Source organism: Wyeomyia smithii, chromosome 2 (genome assembly GCF_029784165.1).
Source record: "Wyeomyia smithii strain HCP4-BCI-WySm-NY-G18 chromosome 2, ASM2978416v1, whole genome shotgun sequence".
Classification (NCBI taxonomy): domain Eukaryota; kingdom Metazoa; phylum Arthropoda; class Insecta; order Diptera; family Culicidae; genus Wyeomyia; species Wyeomyia smithii.
In genome coordinates this window covers 146,238,781-146,259,493 of record NC_073695.1, presented here as the reverse complement: position 1 = coordinate 146,259,493, position 20,713 = coordinate 146,238,781, and the positions used below count along the sequence as shown (strand labels likewise).

General features: G+C 42.6%; 1 protein-coding gene across 1 annotated transcript in view; it reads left to right on the top strand.

Moving 5' to 3' along the window:
• The window catches only part of LOC129720030 (JNK-interacting protein 3), a 600,772-nt gene that overhangs the window by 280,264 nt on the left and 299,795 nt on the right, over positions 1 to 20,713 (top strand). Inside the window, exon 5 of the mRNA XM_055671442.1 lies at positions 16,748 to 17,651. Coding sequence (XP_055527417.1) covers positions 16,748 to 17,651 — 904 coding nt within the window. The remainder of the gene's footprint in view (positions 1 to 16,747; positions 17,652 to 20,713) is intronic.

The following is a 20,713-nucleotide window of genomic DNA, read 5'->3' as shown; positions in this document are numbered from 1 at the left end:
TTTAGGTCTCTTGGCATCATTTCGTTGGTGCTCGGTCATTATAAGTGGGTTTCCAGAAACCGGAAACCATCATATTGGATTTCAAAATGGTCAGTGAAGTCGATTCAATGTAGTATCTGGTCATTTTCGGTAACCGAATGTCGCCATCCTGTATTTCATCTCGGTTCTGGAATGACTATTTTTGGCTGTTTTTCGGCAACCGGAAGTTGCCACTTCGAATTTCAAAATGGCGTCTAGGGACGATTTTTGGCCTATGTGCATCATCTTGATTGCAGAAGTGCCCATATTTGGTGATATTTGGTCATTTTCGGAAAACGGAAGTCACCATCTTTGATTTCAAAATAGTATCTAGAGTTGATTCCAGGTCTCTGGGCAATATCTCGATTCCGAAAGTAACGATGTTGGGTGGTATTCGGTCATTTCAGACTGTAAACTGGAAATCGTCATTTTGAATTTTAAAATGCTGTCTGGAGCCGGTTTTCGGTTGCTGGGTATCATTTTGGTTCCATAACAAACCATAATGGGCGGTATTTGATAATCGAAGTCGCCATTTCAAGTTGACGTCTAGATTTGATTTTCAGTCTCGGCACTGTTCTGGTTTAAGAAATATTTATATTGGGTGGTATTGGACCATTTTGGAATGTTTTTCAGAAACCGGAGAATGTCATCTTGACAACTTGGGTTGATTTTCGGATTCGAAAATACCAATATTAGCCAGTTGAGTTCAAAACATGTCTCCACATTTTTCAATAGTTCACGTGATAACATTACAATTTGGCCGCATATTGATAGAGGCATAACTAATTTCGCAATCCATCGTTGTGAAAACGAAGAAAATTCGTTGGAAACCAACATCAATAAAACACCCTTAAGAATTAATTCACCCTGCAATTAAAATAAATGATGGTAAAAATTAACAATCTCTAATTTGCAATACGAAAAATTCAATCCCTTCCCTCTTGCACACGCTAGTGGAATGAAGCGACACTAATATATTAGAAACAAATCCGATACGCAAAAACCTCTAGATACAAATTTCCAAGATGAACTATTAGACGGTTCAAAAATAATGACGGTTGTTGTTATTTCCCCTCCTTTTAACTATGCCACTGAGATACAGAAAATTCAATATCACGGGAATGTACCTCGTATTTGAGAACTCGCGTTTACAGAATATCACAGTGATCTTGTTTGGTATTTAGAAGTGTTCATGTTTTTCGATTAGGAGTTTACAATAAACAAATTTGTAGTTGCTCTCGTCTCCGTTTTTTTCCTTCCTGTATGAGATAGACATAATTTAAAGTGATAGAAGCATATACGCTTCTATACGACCTTTATTTAACGAATTAAATAATAATCGGATGAGCGGTTTAAAAATTAATAAAGGTTGACAACATTCATCTCCCCCCCCTCTTTTTTCTTACCTACGCCACTGAGATATAGTGAAGTCTCAGATGAAAACCTTATATTCCAAATCACCTGTATATAAATTTCCACGATGTGCAATTTAATAATTTACAAACAACAAAATTTAAACATTCCCTCCTTACACACCCACACACCCACCGATTGAAATTGGTACAGTGAGCAAGTTAGGTGTTGAAGAGCTTACAAAGAGTTAATTTACCCCCCCCCCCCTTGCCACGCTTATGGAATAGGTAAAAGTACATCAGCTATTATAGATTCTACATACCGAATTTAATACAGATCGGTCTGGCAGTTTTAAATTAATCAAAGATTGACATAGTTAACCTCCCCCCTCATCCTTACGACGACTCTGAGATACAAAAAGGTCATCGTAACGTGGCATAAATACATCGTAGACTCAAAAACATCTTTCGAACTAAATTTCTATTTTTAACAACGGCTTTTTCCCGTTAACACGCAAGTTCATTAAACAGACAGTATATGATCATTCTGTGCCGAACACGCATCAGTACTGGACGTGTTTGGTGATCGGTCCGATAGAGTATAAAACAAAAGACGTGTGAACAAGTGTTGGCATTGTTTGCCTGGTCGAGTGAAATAAATCCGGGTTCAAGGTCGTTCCTTTGTGCAACTGTTTCGCATCGTGACTGCCAGCTGGTGCGTAAGCCGATTTGGCTGCTGGCTGGATTGTGCTACAGCAGTGGACGAGACACAAACGAGGAAAAAGAAGAAGCCATCAGTGTCAGCGAGTTGTATCGCTGTGTGGAGTGATCTCACACCTGGCTCGCTGCTGGTGGCTGTTTGGTGCTGCTGTATTGGTGCTGCTGGCTGTAACGGCTGCTACTTCGAACGATCGGACAACCAACCTTACTGGAAGGGAGAAATAAAAAGGTACGTGTTCTTGTCAGCGCTAGTGCGCTAAACTTAGCGCGATGGATGTAGATCCCTCGCCTCCCGCGCCACCATCCCCGAACCCCTCTGACCCTGACCCTTCTGTTACCCCCTCCCCTGTTCATTCTTCAGTCCCCCCTCGCCCCAGGCTTTACCCAGACGGAGCCCAGGGCAGCTATACTGTTTATTTTCGGCCAAAGGCAGGACCGAAATCGAAAAAGTTGAACCTCTTGCAGATTTCTAAAGACCTGACGAAGGAGTACAAGGGCGTGACCGAAATTTCCAAGGTCCGGCCTAACAAGCTCCGTGTCGTGGTCGGTAACCTGAAAGAGGCCAACGACATAGCTTGCTCTGAGCTCTTCACACGCGAGTATCGCGTTTACATACCCGCACGAGACGTGGAGATCGACGGTGTCATAACCGATTCGAGTCTGTCCGTCGAGTGTATACTGCAAAGTGCCAAAGGGTGCTTTAAGAACAAAACGTGTCCCGAAGTAAAGGTGCTCGACTGCAAGCAATTGCGGTCAGCATCGATCATCGGTGGCAAAACAGTATACACTCCGTCAGACTCGTTTCGAGTTACGTTCGCCGGGTCTGCACTACCAAGCCACGTCTCGATCCACCGGGTTCGTCTCCCTGTGAGGCTCTACGTGCCCCGCGTCATGAGCTGCCTGAATTGCAAGCAGTTAGGCCATACAGCCGCCTACTGCTGCAATAAGGCACGTTGTGGCAAGTGTGGGGAGTCTCATGCGGAAGATTCTTGCAGTGTTAACGCTGAAAAGTGTATTCACTGCGGAGAAAATCTGCATGAGCTCTCGACATGTGCGGTGTACATGCAGCGCAGGGATAAAATAAAACGGTCTCTCAAAGAGCGTTCAAAGCGTTCCTACGCTGACATGCTGAAGAAGACCGTTACCACTTCTCCCGTTACTTCGAACCCCTTCGATCTGTTGCCCTCTGAGGAAACCGATTCTGACGATTCACCAGCGGGAGCATCTTACGCCAATCCTGGGGAGTCTAGAAAGAGGAAAAATATTTCCTCCTCTAAACTTCCCAGAAAAGGTCCTAAGATTTCTCAAAGTGAAATGAAAGTTACAAACAAACCAAACAGTGCTGCGGAAAAACCGAAGCAAACTCCTCCTGGGCTGGCAAATTTAAAGTCCCAGAAGGAGTTCCCAGCACTGCCAGGAACATCTAAAACCCCAGTTGCTCCTTTTACACTCCCAGTTGATGAAACAAACTCTGGATTAGTGAAATTTTCTGACATTGTGGACTGGATTTTTGAAACTTTCAATGTACCCGATCCAATTAAAATTTTTCTTACAGCATTCCTCCCAACAGTTAGATCATTTTTGAAGCAGTTGACTGCCCAATGGCCTCTCCTTGCAGCGATTGTATCCTTCGATGCCTAATTCAACTGCGTATATGAAGGATTCTATCTCTGTCTTACAGTGGAATTGTAGAAGTATTTTACCAAAAATTGATTCGTTTAAAGTTTTGATAAATAAAAACAAATGCGATGCATTTTCCCTTTGTGAAACTTGGCTTACTTCAAATATTGATCTCAACTTCCATGATTTTAATATTATTCGCCTTGATCGAGACACCCCATATGGAGGAGTACTTTTAGGGATTAAAAAGTGCTATTCTTTCTATCGTATTAACCTCCCCTCGATTCCAGGCATCGAAGTTGTCGCATGTCAAATGACAATACAAGGTAAAGAGCTTTGTATTGCCTCAATATATATTCCCCCCAGAGCACAGGTTGGGCAACGGCTGCTCTTTGATTTAATAGAACTTCTTCCCTCGCCACGTTTGATTTTGGGAGACTTCAACTCTCATGGCGTGGCTTGGGGTTCCCCATACAATGATAACCGCTCCTCTTTAATCTATAACCTTTGCGATGACTTCGACATGACTATTTTAAACAACGGTGAAATGACACGTATCCCGAAACCTCCAGCGCGCCCAAGCGCTTTGGATCTATCCTTATGTTCGACGTCGCTACGGTTGGATTGCACATGGAAGGTAATCCTCGATCCTCACGGTAGCGACCATCTGCCTATTCTTATTTCAATTACTAACGGGTCAACTCGCATGCGACCAATTGACATTCCGTATGACCTCACACGAAATGTCGATTGGAAGTTATACGAGGAAATGATTTCAAAAGCGGTCGAGTCGATTCAACATCATTCACCACTTGAAGAATACAACCTCCTCGCGGGCTTGATTCTCGACGCCGCGTTGCAAGCCCAAACGAAGAAATATCCCGGCGTAACGATCAAAGAACGGCCTCCCACTCCGTGGTGGGACCAAGAGTGCTCCGATGTCTACACGCAAAGATCCGACGCGTTTAAGGCCTACCAGACGGGAGGTATACCTGGCGACTATTTACGGTATTCGGAGCTTGATACCAAGCTTAAAAGCTTGGCTAAAGCAAAGAAACGTGGATATTGGCGTCGGTTCGTGAACGAGACGTCGAGGGAGACATCGATGAGCACTCTTTGGAACACAGCCCGAAGAATGCGGAATCGCGTAACGGTCAACGAAAGCGAGGAGTCTTCAAGTAGGTGGATATTTGATTTTGCCAGGAAAGTATGTCCGGACTCTGTTCCTGAGCAAAATATTGTTCGCGATGCGTCTCCGGGCCACGACGCGATAGTATCACCTTTTACGATGGCAGAACTTTCAGTTGCCCTCCTGTCCTGTAACAATAACGCGCCTGGATTAGATAGAATCAAATTCAACTTGTTGAAGAATCTACCCGGCAATGCCAAGAGGCGCTTGTTGAACTTGTTCAATAAGTTCCTGGAGCAAAACATTGTACCGCAGGATTGGAGGCAAGTGAAGGTGATCGCCATCCAAAAACCAGGGAAACCAGCTTCTAATCACAACTCTTATAGGCCGATTGCAATGCTATCCTGTATCCGGAAATTGATGGAAAAAATGATACTCCGTCGTTTAGACCACTGGGTCGAATCAAATGGTCTACTATCAGAAACTCAATTTGGCTTCCGCCGTGCCAAAGGGACGAATGATTGTCTTGCGTTGCTTTCAACAGATATTCAGCTGGCGTATGCTCGTAAAGAACAAATGGCGTCTGCGTTCTTGGACATTAAGGGGGCTTTTGATTCCGTTTCTATTGACATTCTTTCGGGTAAACTTCACCGACAAGGATTTTCTCCAATTTTGAACAATTTTTTGCATAATTTGTTGTCCGAAAAACACATGCATTTTACGCATGGCGATTTGGCAACTTTTCGCATTAGCTACATGGGTCTTCCCCAGGGCTCATGTTTAAGCCCCCTTCTTTACAACTTTTATGTAAATGACATCGACGAATGTCTGGCAAATTCATGCACGATAAGACAACTTGCAGACGACAGTGTAATCTCTGTTACAGGAGCCAAAGCTGCCGATTTGCAAGGACCATTGCAAGATACCTTGGACAATTTGTCTGCTTGGGCTTTACAGCTAGGTATCGAATTCTCTCCGGAGAAGACTGAGATAGTAGTTTTTTCTAGGAAGCATGAACCTGCTCAGCTTCAAACACAATTAATGGGTAAAACGATTTCTCAGGTTTTGGTACACAAATATCTTGGTGTCTGGTTCGACTCTAAAGGCACCTGGGGTTGTCACGTGAGGTATCTGATGAAAAAATGTCAACAAAGAGTGAATTTTCTTCGTACAATAACCGGACAATGGTGGGGAGCCCATCCAGGAGACCTTATAAGGCTTTACCAAACAACGATATTGTCTGTTATTGAATACGGGTGTTTCTGCTTCCGCTCCGCAGCAAACACACATTTGATCAAACTGGAGCGAATACAATATCGTTGTTTGCGTATCGCCTTAGGTTGCATGCAGTCGACCCATACGATGAGTTTGGAGGTTTAGCTGGAGTACTACCATTGAAAAACCGCTTCTGGAGCCTGTCTTCTCGTATTCTAATCAAATGTGAGGTCTTGAACCGTCCCGTGATTGAAAATTTTGAAAGGTTAATCGAACTTAATTCTCAAACCCGTTTTATGACATTGTATTTCAATCACATGTCCCAAAATATTAACCCTTCTTCGAATATTCCAAATCGTGTCGACTTATCAAATACTTCTTATTCTACTGTGTTTTTCGATACATCCATGATAGAAGAAACTCGTGGAATCCCGGATCATTTACGCGTGCAGCAGATCCCTAAAATTTTTTCCAATAAATATCGAAACATCAACTGCGACAATATGTACTACACTGACGGATCACTTCTTGATGGGTCCACTGGCTTCGGTATCTTCAATAACAATTTAACCGTCTCCCATAAGCTCGATAATCCTGCTTCTGTTTACGTCGCAGAATTAGCTGCAATTCAGTACACCCTAGGGATTATCGAAAAAATGCCCACGGACCATTATTTCATCTTTACGGACAGTCTCAGTTCCATTGAGGCTCTCCGATCGATGAAAGATGTTAAGCACTCTCCGTATTTCCTGGGGAAAATACGGGAACATCTGAGTGCTTTATCCGAAAAATCTACTCAGATTACCTTAGCGTGGGTCCCTTCTCACTGCTCGATACCGGGTAATGAGAAAGCGGACTCTTTGGCTAAGGTGGGCGCAACAAACGGTGATATTTATGAAAGACCAATTGCCTTTAATGAATTTTTCGCACTTGTACGTCAGAATACGATCTTCAGTTGGCAAAATGCTTGGACCAGAGGGGAATTGGGAAGGTGGTTACATTCCATAATCCCCAAAGTATCGACGAACCCGTGGTTCAAGGGGTTGGATGTAGGTCGGGATTTCATTTGCGTGATGTCCCGGCTTATGTCCAATCACTATAGATTTGACGCGCTCCTCCGTCGTGTTGGGCTCGGGGAAAGTGGTATCTGTGCCTGTGGTGAAGGTTATCACGACATAGAGCATGTGGTTTGGTCATGCCCTGTACACCGTGACGCCAGGTCTAAATTAATAGCTTCCCTGCAGGCCGAGGGTAGACAGCCGGCTGTTCCTGTTCGTGATGTCTTGGCGAGCCGTGACCTATCCTACATGTCCCTTATATACGTTTTCCTGAAATCCATCCACGCCCCAGTCTAGTCCCGTTCCCCTCCGTCTACACCCAACAAAACGACAAGAACACGTTTGAACCTTAAGCACAAAACCAGCAACCAGACCCCGCACAATAGAACCAGGACCCAAGGACTACGAGCCTCTGTCCCAACTCACGACATCGTGGCTCAGCAGAACGAATCCATACATGCCATTCGACGATTATCAGACGACCATTGAACAACAAAACACTGATTGGAAATCCCATGCTAGTTTTAAGTTAGACTTAATTTCAGCTCGTAGTCGGCAGCGAGGATAAAAAATTTGCTTTAGTTTTTAAGTCATCAGATATAATTGGCGCCGTTAAACATTAAATTGTATTTGTGCCGTGTCAAATAAATGTTATGTGAAGAAAAAAAAAAAAAAGACAGTATATGAAGTAGAGAAATAAAAATAAGCGAACTGGAAAAATGACACAGATTTGGAAAAATATACCGCATCCCGACGGGACTTGAACCCGCAATCTCCTTGTTAATTGGTGTTGCCGGAGGCATGGTGTTTAGACCAATTAAACTACGGGGGACAGTAGTACTGTCCCACAATCTATATCGTATCACATTCCGCTGCCGACTCATTCTATTGCTTATCCCTAACTACACACACTGCTGTGCAAGCGTTATTTATAGACTGAAAAAAATGTCTCATCACACACAGAAGAGTCAGCTGATGCTGATAATTCTTATAGACCTGTGTGATCGAGACCAAAGTCAGTCTGCGTCGTGCTTGCAAGTGCGACACAACTACGGAAGGTGCTCCGTACGGCTACATTTTTCGAACTAAATTTCTTTTTTTAACAACGGCTTTTTCCCGTTAACACGCAAGTTTATTAAGCAGACAGTATATGAAGTAGAGAGAACGAAAAATAAGCGAACTGGAAATATGATACAGATTTGGAAAAATATACCGCATCTCGACGGGACTTGAACCCGCAATCTTCCTGTTTCCCGTCGGGATGTGGTATATTTTTCCAAATCTGTATCATATTTCCAGTTCGCTTATTTTTCGTTCTCTCTACTTCATATACTATCTGCTTTTTCAAAAACATCTGTAAATTAATTTGCACGGTTATCGGAGAGAAAGATTCTACGATCTTAAACCACCAATTTACCTCTCCTTGCCTACGCTTATGAGATAGAGCAAAACTAATATTTTAGGGTTACTCCCCGTACTCGAAAACTTCTATGTAGAAATTTTCACGACAATTGGTTCAGTAGTTTTTGAGTCTATAGGGAACAGACAGACAGACAGACAGACAGTCGCATTTATAGATATAGATTGATAGAAGAAGAAGATAGAAGATAAGTATGTGTGTCCAATCACAAATGGTGACTTCTCAACACTGTTAGAAATTTGTAATTTTAATTGTTAGGATTTGTTTGCGCAATTGGGACTTATCATTCGTAGGGATTTAAACCTACTTGTCAGAAAAGGGAAAGTAAACTTATAACTAACTTAATTGCTAACTTATTGGCTATAAAGAAAGCTCATCGTAGCAATTAAGGATTGCAACGGTTTTTGTCGAAAATTATTAATAATTTTATTTGACATAGCTTCTAATGGTTCAACACCAGTAAGTCTATATAATTCGTGTGTACCAAACCAAGGAGGACGCTACAAAATCATTTTCAGAATTTTATTCTGAATCCTTTGGAGCGTTTTCTTCCTTGTTAAACAGCAACTTGACCAGATCGGTACAGCATAAAGCATTGCCGGTCTAAAAATTTATTTGTAAATCAAAAGTTTGAGCTTGAGCTTGAGCTTGATTGGTCACCACCGGTTGCCACTTCGTTACTGACCAGGATCGACCGGAATTGCACATGGAATTTATCAATTATTGCTTGGGATTTTTAGTTATTCGATGTGCATCTCCAATGATCCCTGCATGCTGATCAGTACCGACGCCTGCCGGTCCAGAACGTAGATCAAAGGAAGGAAGGAAAGGAAAGTTAGTTCGATACTTGTTGCTACTAGAGAGCCGAATATACTCCTGCACACTCCACAAGCATCACGGGTATGGAGGAGATTTGTGTTAGTGTGTTTGTCGCATTCCTTTTCGAAATTTCACCGTATTTAGTATCGCGATTCTAATTCTATCGACTGCTAGAGAGCGACGACGCGCGCGTTCGTCTACCCAAAGAACCCAATCCCAGAGACGTACAAATGTTATTTCATTACGAGAACGGAGTGGAGGGCATGTGTGTATCGCGGTTCTATCGATGCAAGAGCAAAGTTATTTTAGAAGCATATCGCTAGGTGATTCTAGGGAGTGGCGGTGGTGGTGATGAGGAGCCTGAGAATTAACCCATGCTTAAGTCCTTTGATAATTAAAAATGACCTGCTTCTATAACAAGATTCGAACTCACGACCATCTGCTTATCAAGGCGGACTCTGTAACCTTGTGGCTACCAGCTCCCCCTTTATTTGTAAATCAAAAGTTTGTTCTTTAAACAAAGTTTAGAATTCCTGCTAATGAGAGGATATAAACATCTCGTATATTTGATGCACTTGGCTTTGAGAGTATACAATGTGCTCTTTGAAAATAAGTTTTTATCGTAAATTAGTCCCAAGTACTTAACCTTGTCAGACCAACTTAAAATAACCCCATTCATCTTGACTACGTGATTAATGTTTGGCTTGAGAAAAGAAGCCCTAGTCTTATGGAGAAAAATTATCATTTGAGTTTCAGAAGCATTGGGAGAGATTTTCCACTTTTGCAGATGGGAAGAAAAAATATCCAAACTTTTCTGCAATCGACTGCATATGACACGACGACTTTTTCCTTTTACGGAATTGCTTGTGTCATCGCAGAACAATGACTTTGTGCATCCTGTATCAGGAAGATCTGAAGTGAATATGTTGTACAGGACTGGGCCCAAGACAGAACCTTGAGGCACACCTGCTCTGACAGGAAATCTATCAGATTTTGAATTCTGATAGACAACCTGCAGAGTTCGATCAGTAAGATAATTTTTCAAAATTTTGATTAGGAAAATTGGAAAATTAAATGTTTGCAATTTCGCAATCAAACCTTTATGCCAAACACTGTCGAATGTTTTTTCTATGTCTAAAAGAGCAGCTCCAGTGGAATAACTTTCGTATCATATTAGTAACTCTGAGCAATTGATGAGTTGTGGAATGCCCATGGCGAAATCCAAACTGTTCATCTGCAAAAATTGAATTTTCGTTGATGTGTGACATCATTGTCATCATTCTGTTAAGAATAATTCTCTCAAACAGTTTACTTATTGAAGAAGGCAAATTGGTTGGTCGATAACTTGAAACTTCAGCTGGATTCATATCCGGTTTCAACATTGGAGTAATTTTTCCATTTTTCCATAATTTGGGAAAATATGCAATTTTGAAGCAGGAATTAAAATTTTCACTAAAAATTCCATTGTGCTCTCAGGGAGATGCTTGATTAATATATTAAAGATTCCATCGTCACCAGGTGCTTGCATATTTTTGAAATTTTTAATAATTGATTTATTCTCATTCAAGTTAGTTTCAATTATTTCTACAGGTAAAAAATTCTGGGAAGAAATTAAATCAAATTGAAATGTGAGACTTCATTTTCAATTGGACTCACAAATTCAAATTTGAGTTATTGTTAATTATCGTAACATTAAATGCCGGTTGACGAAGGATTGCTTAACGACACGCGGTCTCTGCCAATGATAGCCGCCCAAACTCACAGTCGTTGTGGAGGTTTTCACTCCCGTCTTCCGCGGACACTAACTGGTATAAAGAAATCGGGCTTCCAAAACCGTTGTTCTGGCCAAGGAGATGGATCAGTAAATTCCACACGACCAGCCTTGGAGTGAAATTGGACTCGGAATGAAAGAAATTAACCGCAGCGATAGTGAACTATAACTATATTCTTCGAGTGATCAAAGCAAAGCAAAGCAAAGCCCTGGTGCTACATTCTGATTCAGAACTTGACCTTCTGTTTTATTATACACAGACTTCGCAGCCGACTGTTTAGTGTACAGGACAATTGCGGGGCTAGCGCTACGATCCTACTAACAATAACAGTCTCTCCCGAGCCGAGACTCAAACCTACGACGACTGGCTTGTTAGGCCAGCATCGTACCTCGAGACCATCTGGGAGATATGAGTGATCAATGCGTACTAAATTAAACGTTATATGTTATAACTTTTGGTGTAGTGTTTGTTTCTTGCTATAATGTGTAGTATATCAGTGTGTCTCTTTTATTCTCATATGCATTTATTTTGTGCTCTCCTCTCTAATGTAATATATTTTAGAACAACCGGTTCGATTCGGGGTAGATGGCTTATATTGATATTAAGTATATTTTTAATAGTAAGAACAAATTGCGTTTTAATTTCATAATCATTATAGTTCGGTATTTCGCCCGAACATTCCGGCCACCTTGAAACAGCTATGCTGATTTATTACGTCTACAAGTGCCTATTCCTAACGTCTGAATTCTATGTATTATTTGTTTTTAATATAAGTACCTAGCTCGCAGCAGGTTGCCGAAAATAGGAAAACAAAATTATATTATATTAAATCACCTTCGTTGCAAAGTTGTATTCTTGATAGGATGGCAGCAAAGCAATTTTGACCACAAGACGAATGACCTCATTGGGTCCTGCAGTCTTCAATGACACAACACGTACTATGCCGTCTCGACCAGGGTGAAGTTTTGTGATTCGGCCCAACACCCATTGAGCTGGAGGAAGATTGTCGTCCTTTATGATGACCAGTCTGCCGATTTGGATATCCACAGCCGACTTGAGCCCTCTTGTCGACCGGGCCTGCAACTGCTGTAGATACTCGATATGCCAGCTCTTCCAAATAGCCTGGAGCCCTTTCTGCATCAATTGCCAGCGGGTTAGCCTGTTTTCCGAAGTTTGTTTCCAGTCAGGTTCTGGTATCGCTTGTAAATTAGTCCCAACCATGAAATGGCCAGGGGTGAGAGCCTCCATATCGGACGAGTCGCTGGATTGTTCGGTAAGTGGCCGAGAATTTAAACACATTTCGACCTGGGTGAGAAGTGTCTGCATCTCTTCTTGGGTAACTACGGTGTTGCCAATTTGCCTTAGCAGCTGATTTTTTTGCAGATTTCACCGCCGCCTCCCACAATCCACTAAAGTGGGGAGCGCAAGGTGGAATGAACTTCCCAGTGATTTCTTCGTTGGCACACCAATCGAAAAGGAGTTTACGACAGTTGTCATCAGATTTTAGTAGTTTGTATAGATCATGTAGCGCATTTGCGGCGCCCTTGAAATTTGTAGCATTGTCTGAATGCAATTCTCGAACCTTGCCGCGTCGAGCGACAAATCTCCGCAGCGCGGCAGGAAATGCCTTTGTTGACAAATCTGCAACTAGTTCCAAGTTGACAGCACGAGTGGAAAAACAAACAAAGACCGCTATATAGGCCTTTATCGGCCCAGATCGACGATGAGCACCTCGCAAGTAAATTGGACCACAGTAATCTACACCGGAAACCGCTAATGGCCTTGACTGTGTTACTCTGGAACTGGGCAGGTCTACTAGAGTCTGCTGAATCAGTATTGGTTTTCGACGGAAGCAAGTGTGGCATTGATGATATATTTGTCTAAGTAGATTTCTGCCACTCAGTATCCAAAATTTTTGTCTCAAGATGTCATCATTAGCTGCGGGCCTGCATGCAGCAATATCTTATGAAAGTGGCCGGCTAACAACTGTGCCAATCGACGTTTGCCGGAAATAACGATCGGATGCTTTGTCGCTTCAGTAGCTTCAGAGTGCCTTATGCGCCCACCGACTCTGATTAGACCGTCACTAGAAATTTGCGGTTTAAGCCATTTCATCGAACAGTTTCTATCAATTGACTGATTTCTTCTTAATGTTTTCAGCTCTTCAGGAAAAGTGTCACTCTGAGCCAGTCGACACAAAATCACTTCAGCAGTCTGTACCTCAAACGCAGTAAGGTACTCAGGTGGTTCATTCCAGGCTTTGGGTGATGCCGCACATGCCCCGTTAGGACGTATTTTGGCTGTATATTTGTGCCACTTGTGCATAAATCGGAAACAATACGCAACAACTCTACGCAGTTTATTGTAAGACGAATATTTATTGAATAGCTGCTGCCCGAAAACGTTGGTTGGTGCTGCTATCGCTGGCAGGCATACTTTACGTTCTTTGCTGAAAAATGTTTTTTCGCTGCTTAACGGACGACTTGGCCAATTGTTGCTACTGAGCCGGAGCCATTCTGGACCCACCCACCAGCGTGAGTTTTGCACGAGTTGTAATGGTGTTAGACCACGCGATATGTCATCAGCCAGATTATCCCTACCAGCCACGTGATTCCAAGGATTTCCAGTGGTCTGTTCTTGATTTTGGGACACCCTGTTTCCCACGAATGTCTTCCAACCATTGGAGTTCAACCATTGTAGTACCGTCATAGAATCTACCCAGAAAAAAATGACAAGGTTACCTTTTTAAACAGTAGCGCTGCAAGACGTGCTCCGCAAAGTTCTAGGTGAGCGATGCTGTGGCGGGTTTTAAGGGGTGCGATCTTTGACTTAGCCGCGAGCAGTTGAATGCAAACATCGTGAGTTACGTTTTCAGACCGCATGTAAACACATGCCCCATACGCGTGTTCCAACGCGTCGGAGAAAAAATGTAGTTGGACGTTGGAGTATCCAATCATCGACACAAATCTTGGAACTCGGATACTGCTCAGCATGTCTACAGTTGCGTGAAATTCTCTCCAATCTCGTTGTAGCCTTTCCGGTAAGGGTTGATCCCAAGTATACATCTTCCCGTCGGATGTCCTTAAAGACCATAAACGTTGCATAAACAGCTTAGCGGTGGATATAACTGGGCCAATTATCCCTAATGGGTCATAAATCTGTGCGATGTATGAGAGAACGTTTCTCCTCGTGAGGGTTGCTGCTGGTAGTGGTATTTGGATTTTGAAACGGAGCGTATCTGATGCAGGTTCCCAGATTAAACCAAGGGTAGTTACAGATTGGTTGTCAAAGAGATCGTAGAACGGTTGCATACCCAAATCGGCTGCGGGTATATCTGCCAGCACCTCTGATGAGTTGGACGCCCATTTTCTCAGTGAGAATCCTCCGGACTTGAGTAACAAACTTGTTTGGTGACGAATAACACGGGCGGTTGAGATATCATTTGCACCGCTGATAAAGTCATCCACGTAAAAATCTTTCAGCACATCCCTTTTTACCAGTGGAAATGCCTCGCCTTCGTCTTCGGCGAGTTGAACGAGTGTACGGGTAGCGAGAAAAGGCGCGGATGCGCTTCCACACGCTACGGTTTGTAACTGAAACGTGGCAATTGGATCAGATGTGTTTTTTCGCCAAAGAATTTGCTGGAGGGGTTGGTCGTCAGGATGAACTTCGATTTGGCGGTACATCTTTTCAATGTCCGCAACAAGTGCAATTGCCTTGGACCGAAACCGCATCACTATGGAAACAAGATCTTCCTGCACTACTGGCCCGACAAGGAGGGTGTCATTCAGCGAATAACCGGATGTAGTGCGACAGGACGCGTCGAAAACGACCCGGGTTTTTGTCGTGCTGCTCGTTGTTTTAAAAACCGGGTGGTGTGGGAGATAACTACTTGGGGTTGTTTCTGAAAAAGTGTCTACGATTTGGTGCATGTGGCCGAGTTGCATATATTCGTCCAAAAATTCGTGATAGGCAGCCTTGATAGTTTCATCTCGATTAAGCCTGCGTTCTAGACTGAACAGACGTTTTTAAGCGATGCCTTTGGAGTCGCCAAGTATAACTCTCGGATCCTTTGTCCGAGGTAGGCGGACAACATAACGCCCGTTTGAATTACGTTCAACTGTCTTTTTATAAAACGCATCGCAATATGCTTCCTCCGGTGAAAGAAATCGATCAAACTCAAGGGCCTCCAGCTCCCAAAATTTTTCCATTGCAGACTCTTATGTATTCTTGGTAATGGCTGTGTGGCAGATAGGAGACGAAGGTACACTATTACCGTTGCAACGACCTACGTCAGCCCAACTGTTTCTATTAAAGCTGGTGCTTCTTCTCCGAGGATTATTTTGCCATCCTTTAGGTACTTATGGAATTGATCGATACCAAGTAGCACATCAATACTTCCGGAAGCGTTAAACATCGTATCAGCAAGCGTGAATTTTCGGGAATATTCCAGGAAGTGACATCTACGTTCGAGGAGGGAAGCTGTGCTGTTGGTGTTGGAAGAACGAGAAATTCCAGGGCGCTGAAGAACACCTTATCTTTGGAATAAATGGTAGAACTGATCGATTGTGTTGCCGTGACTGTTGCCTCCCCAATGCCGGTAATGGGAACGTTAACTCTTCTAGGATGCAAGCACAGACGACGTGCCAACTTCTTGGAGACAAAGTTTGATTATGAACCAGAGTCGATCAAGGCTCTAGCGGAGTGTAAACTACCAAAACGATCTTCAATCCAAATTTCGATCGTGGCTAAGAAAATCGTACTATGAGGCGAGCTTTGCGCTGCCATGCAGACTTCCGTCGATCTGCTGGTTGAGGGTTGTCCCGGGGTATGAGTGATGGACTGTTTCGATGGTAAGCTAGATGTCCCTTTGGACGAAGCGGATGGGTTTGCAGACTGATGCAGCAGTGTATAATGTCACTCGTGACAATTACGGCACCTGTACTTTGAGTCACAATTTCGAGCGATATGAGACGAATTGAAACAGTTCCAGCAAAGTCGTTTTTGGGAAACAAGCTCTCGCCTTTGTTCAACCGTCAGGTCGTTCGCTCGCTGCTACTCTGTCGCTTCAGTTTGAACAGGTTGGACTGAACACCCTTCCTAATCGTGATTGACTGGCAACTGAACTCCAACTCCTGGTTTCGCGCTATATTTGATCCGCACCGCTGCTGTGGTAGTGTTATCTCCCGTTTATCTCTACTGATCCGTCTCTCGGAGTTGTAAGCATTTGGCGGGATTGTAAATCGCAAGTGATGACGTCACTGGTTTGAGTACTGCTGGGTTACGCATAGGAGGGCTGTGCATTTTTGATACAACTCGTAGACACCTCTTTTAATCGCTCGATTTTGACCCAGTTTTGACCTGGCGTGCTGCTCGAAGCGCACTGTAAAATTTGCCAGCTTCAACCCACCACCACACGTGCTTAGTTCGTAAACAACTATCTGGCATCTCTTTCTTACTTGCGTCGTCCCAAATTTGAGCTATCACCGAAGACTTTTTTTGTTTCAAATTTTCATGAATTCGTACAAATTCATTAGCTTATTCCGGAGTAATGTAAAATGTTAAATAAAATGTTGAATGAAAATAATTGTAATATTTGTAAACAATGTTTTGTATCGTTTCAGTATAAGGAACGTTTCATGGAACTTCAAGATGCTGTACGTTGGACTGAGATGATGCGTGCTTCGCGCGTGGAACATTTGGATAAAAAGTCGAAGCAAAGCATATGGAAATTTTTTAGTAATCTTTTCACTTCCAGCGATAGACCTCCTACAGCAGGACACTTACTTCGGCATAGCAACACTTTTAGTCCAAATATTTCGGGATTTCCAGAAACACGACAATCATTAGAATCTGGCCATACGCAGTCTTTGAAAAATTCAAATGCAATCGTTTCTGTTAAAGATATAGATTCATTAAATTCTAATAAAGTGTTACAAAGACGACGAGCTCAATACCGGCAAGTTCGAGCTCACGTGCAAAAAGAAGACGGTAGACTACAAGCGTATGGGTGGAGTTTACCTTTGACTAAGTATCCAATAAATATCAATCAGTCTAAAATAAATAGTGGTGTTCCGGTTCCAGTTCCCGTTTATTGCAGACCACTAGCAGAGGCTAGCCCACATATGAAGGTTTGGTGTGCTAGTGGCGTAAATTTGTATGGAGGATTTACAAAAGATGGGGGCTGTATGGTAGGAGCAAGTATATTTTACTCCATCAGAACAAATCCAAAGATTGCTGAAATAATTGATAATACTTCGAACGGTGTTTTGGAGCTAGAATCACTGGAAAAACAATTGATAGCAATTAATAATAATTCACAAAACGAGATCAATTTGAGCTCTTATATCTGGATATGTACAAGTACACATTCAGCCAGTACGGTAACTGTGATAGATGCCAAAAATCCTGCAGAAGTATTAGACTCGTTTCCAGTATGTCAAAATCATCTGTTGTGTATATGTACTGTCCAGGGAGCCTTGGAAACTGATTATGCTTTGTTGGAGAATAGTGAAGTTACAAAAGCAGGTAATAATATATAGCGGTTAAGTAACTGTTCGCTAGCTAAGTACAGTTTAATTGAGCTTCTTTTTAACTTGGCGCTTGATAAATGGCAAAACCCTATTTGAAAAGACAAGAAATCAAACGTGAACATCAAACAACGTTGTATTTAAAATTCAAAATTGATATTGTACTAAATTAACGTACTCGTTGTATGAAAAAAATGTTCAAAATGCCATGGTGAAGCAAACATAAAATAGAATTTTCATAGGGAACGCAATGAGTATTTCCGAGTCTAGTGCTTTTGAAAATTCGAAGTGGTGACTCGAAGTCGGCCATTTTTGGATTCAATGAGGTTTTACCTTAAAAGATAGCGTTAGTCAGTTATTCTTGAAATCCTCCTCGGCGTCTGCTAACATTTGAAAGAATGTCTATTTATGTTGGTGAGCTGATTTCGATAACTGGGAAGTGGTTTTCATTTAGTTAGCAAACAATTACTATGCATATACATTTTGAGAAATTGTATATATCTACAAGGCATATATATTACTATCGGTTATTGCATTATTGAGTCGAATAGTCAGTCCACGAGAGACGCAACCTTATGTCGTATCGAGGTTCTCCGATCCTAATGAAACTTTGAGGGTTTGTTTGTCAATGTTATATAACATAGCGAAAACCTGGAAAATCAGAGATTGTCAGGGAATTCGTTTTTCGATCACGGAAATCAGAGAATATCAGGGAAAACTGAAAAATATTCAGAGACAAATTTTTAACCGAGAGGCGATACTTTTTTAAACGACACTAGCGAAATAACTGATTTTCTAGTACAAAAGGTTACTACGGTTCACTGGGATTTTAGAGTTGCGTTGATCTACGTTGCCCTTCTTGTGCCGAATGCTGAAAAATATCAGGGAAATTAATGTTATATTTCAGGGAATATCAAAGAAAATCAAGGAATTTGATTTAGAAAACTTTTTCGCCTTTATAATAACTCGGTCTGTGTGTACGAATAGCCTTACAAAAGATAAGATAATCCGCGTCCAGTTGGCCCTGGACTAATGTGCTGTGTTGCTCGCTACTGTGTGGATGTAGTGTTTCGATGCTACCGGCTGCAGCTCTGATTTTACGGTGTGCAGTGATAAGATATTCCGCCAACTGTGTCGCTACGTGAAGTGAAGATTCCGTATCCGGCCCACTGGTGTGGCTGTATTGTTGCTCAGCTAACGGCTGCAGCTCTGATCTTACGGTGTCTTGTGAAATACTAATCCGCGTTCAGGGTCAACTGAATAGTGTGGCCTGTCGCTGCGTGAAGTGATTCCGTATCCGGCTCGCTACGGTGTGGCTGTATTGTTCTGCAGCTAATGCCTGCAGCTTTGAATGATCGGACAACCAACCCTTCTGGAAGGAAGTAGTAAAGAGGTACGTGTTCTTGTCGGCGCTAGAGCGCTAAATTTAGCGCGATGGATGCAGATCTCTCGCCTCCCGCGCCAACTTCCCCGAACCCCACGGCCCTGTCCCTCCTGCCCCCCATTCCTCTGTTAATTCTCCGAATCTCTCCTGTGTCAGGTTTTATCCAGACGAAATAGCAGGTTCACGTTTCGTTGTATACTTACGGCCAAAAGCAGGACCAAAATCGAAATCGCTAAATATTCTGCAAATATCGAAAGACCTAACGTCACGCTTCAAGGCCGTGACCAAAATCATAGAGGTCAGATCAAACAAGCTCCGTGTTGTGGTCAATGACCTCCAACAGGCCAACGATATAGCTTGTTTCGAGCTATTTACGCGGGTGTTATACGTGATTCTTCGCCCGAGAAGTAGAGATCGACGGTGTCGTGACCGATCCGAGTCTGTCCTTCGATACCGTAGACTGCTTTAAGAACAGCAGCCTTCCTATGGTTAAAATTATCGACTGTATGCAACTGTTTCCCTCGTCGGCGATAAAAAAATATATACTCCGTCAGATTCGTTTCGTGTTACGTTCGCCTGGTCTGCATTGGCCAAGCTACGTCTCGATCCACAGGGTTCGTCTTCCAGTCCGCCTATTTGTACCCCGTTTGATTAAACTGCATGTAGTTGGGTCACACAGCCACCTACTGCTGCAATAAGGCACGGTGCGGTAAGTGTGGAGAGAACCATGTTAAGGATTTTTGTAGTGCAAATACTGAAAAATGTATCCACTCCGGGGAGAATCAGTATGAGTTTGATCTTTTGACCTTTGATGAAACCGATTCTGACGATCTGCCAGCGGGAACATCTTACGCCAATCTTGGAGAGTCTAAAAAGAGGAATAATATTTCCTCTCCTAGGCTCCCCTTGAAAGGTCCTAGGATTTACTAAAGCGGAATGAATTATACGACCAAAACAAAAAGTGCCGCGGAAAACCCGAAGCAAACTCCTCCTGGGCTTGTAAATTTGAGGTCCCAGAAGAAGTTCCCAGCACTTCCAGGAACATCTAAAACCCCAGTTTCTCCTTTTGCACATCCAGATAATCAAATAAACTCTGGGTTGGTGAGGTTTTCTGAAATTGTGGACTGGATTTTTGAAGCCTTCACTATACCTGATCCAATTAAAAAATTTCTCACAGTATTTCTCCCAACAGTTAGATCATTCTTGAAGCAGTTGACTGCCCAATGGCTCTTCCTTGCAGCGATCGTATCCTTCGATGACTAATTCGTCTGCTAATTTGAAGGATTCTATCTGTCTTAAAGTGGAATTGTAGAAGTATTTTACCTAAAAGTGATTCATTTAAAGTTTTAATGAATAAAAACAAATTCGATGCATTCTTCCTTTGTGAAAAAGTTCCATGATTTTAGCATTATCCATCTTGATCGAAACACCCCATATGGAGGAGTGCTTCTAGGGATTCGGAAGTGCTATTCTTTCTATCGTATTGACATTCCCTCGATTTCAGGCATGGTGCATTTGGAATGGGTGTCTTTTGAAGGGGATGGTGGATTGGATTTCTATCATATTTGTTCTCGTGGCACAGTTGACAGTTCTTCGTGAAGTCACGGAGTTTGCTATTCAACTGAGGAAAAGAGAATTTCCTGAGGATTTGTGCTTTGTTTTCCTCTAGGCCACGA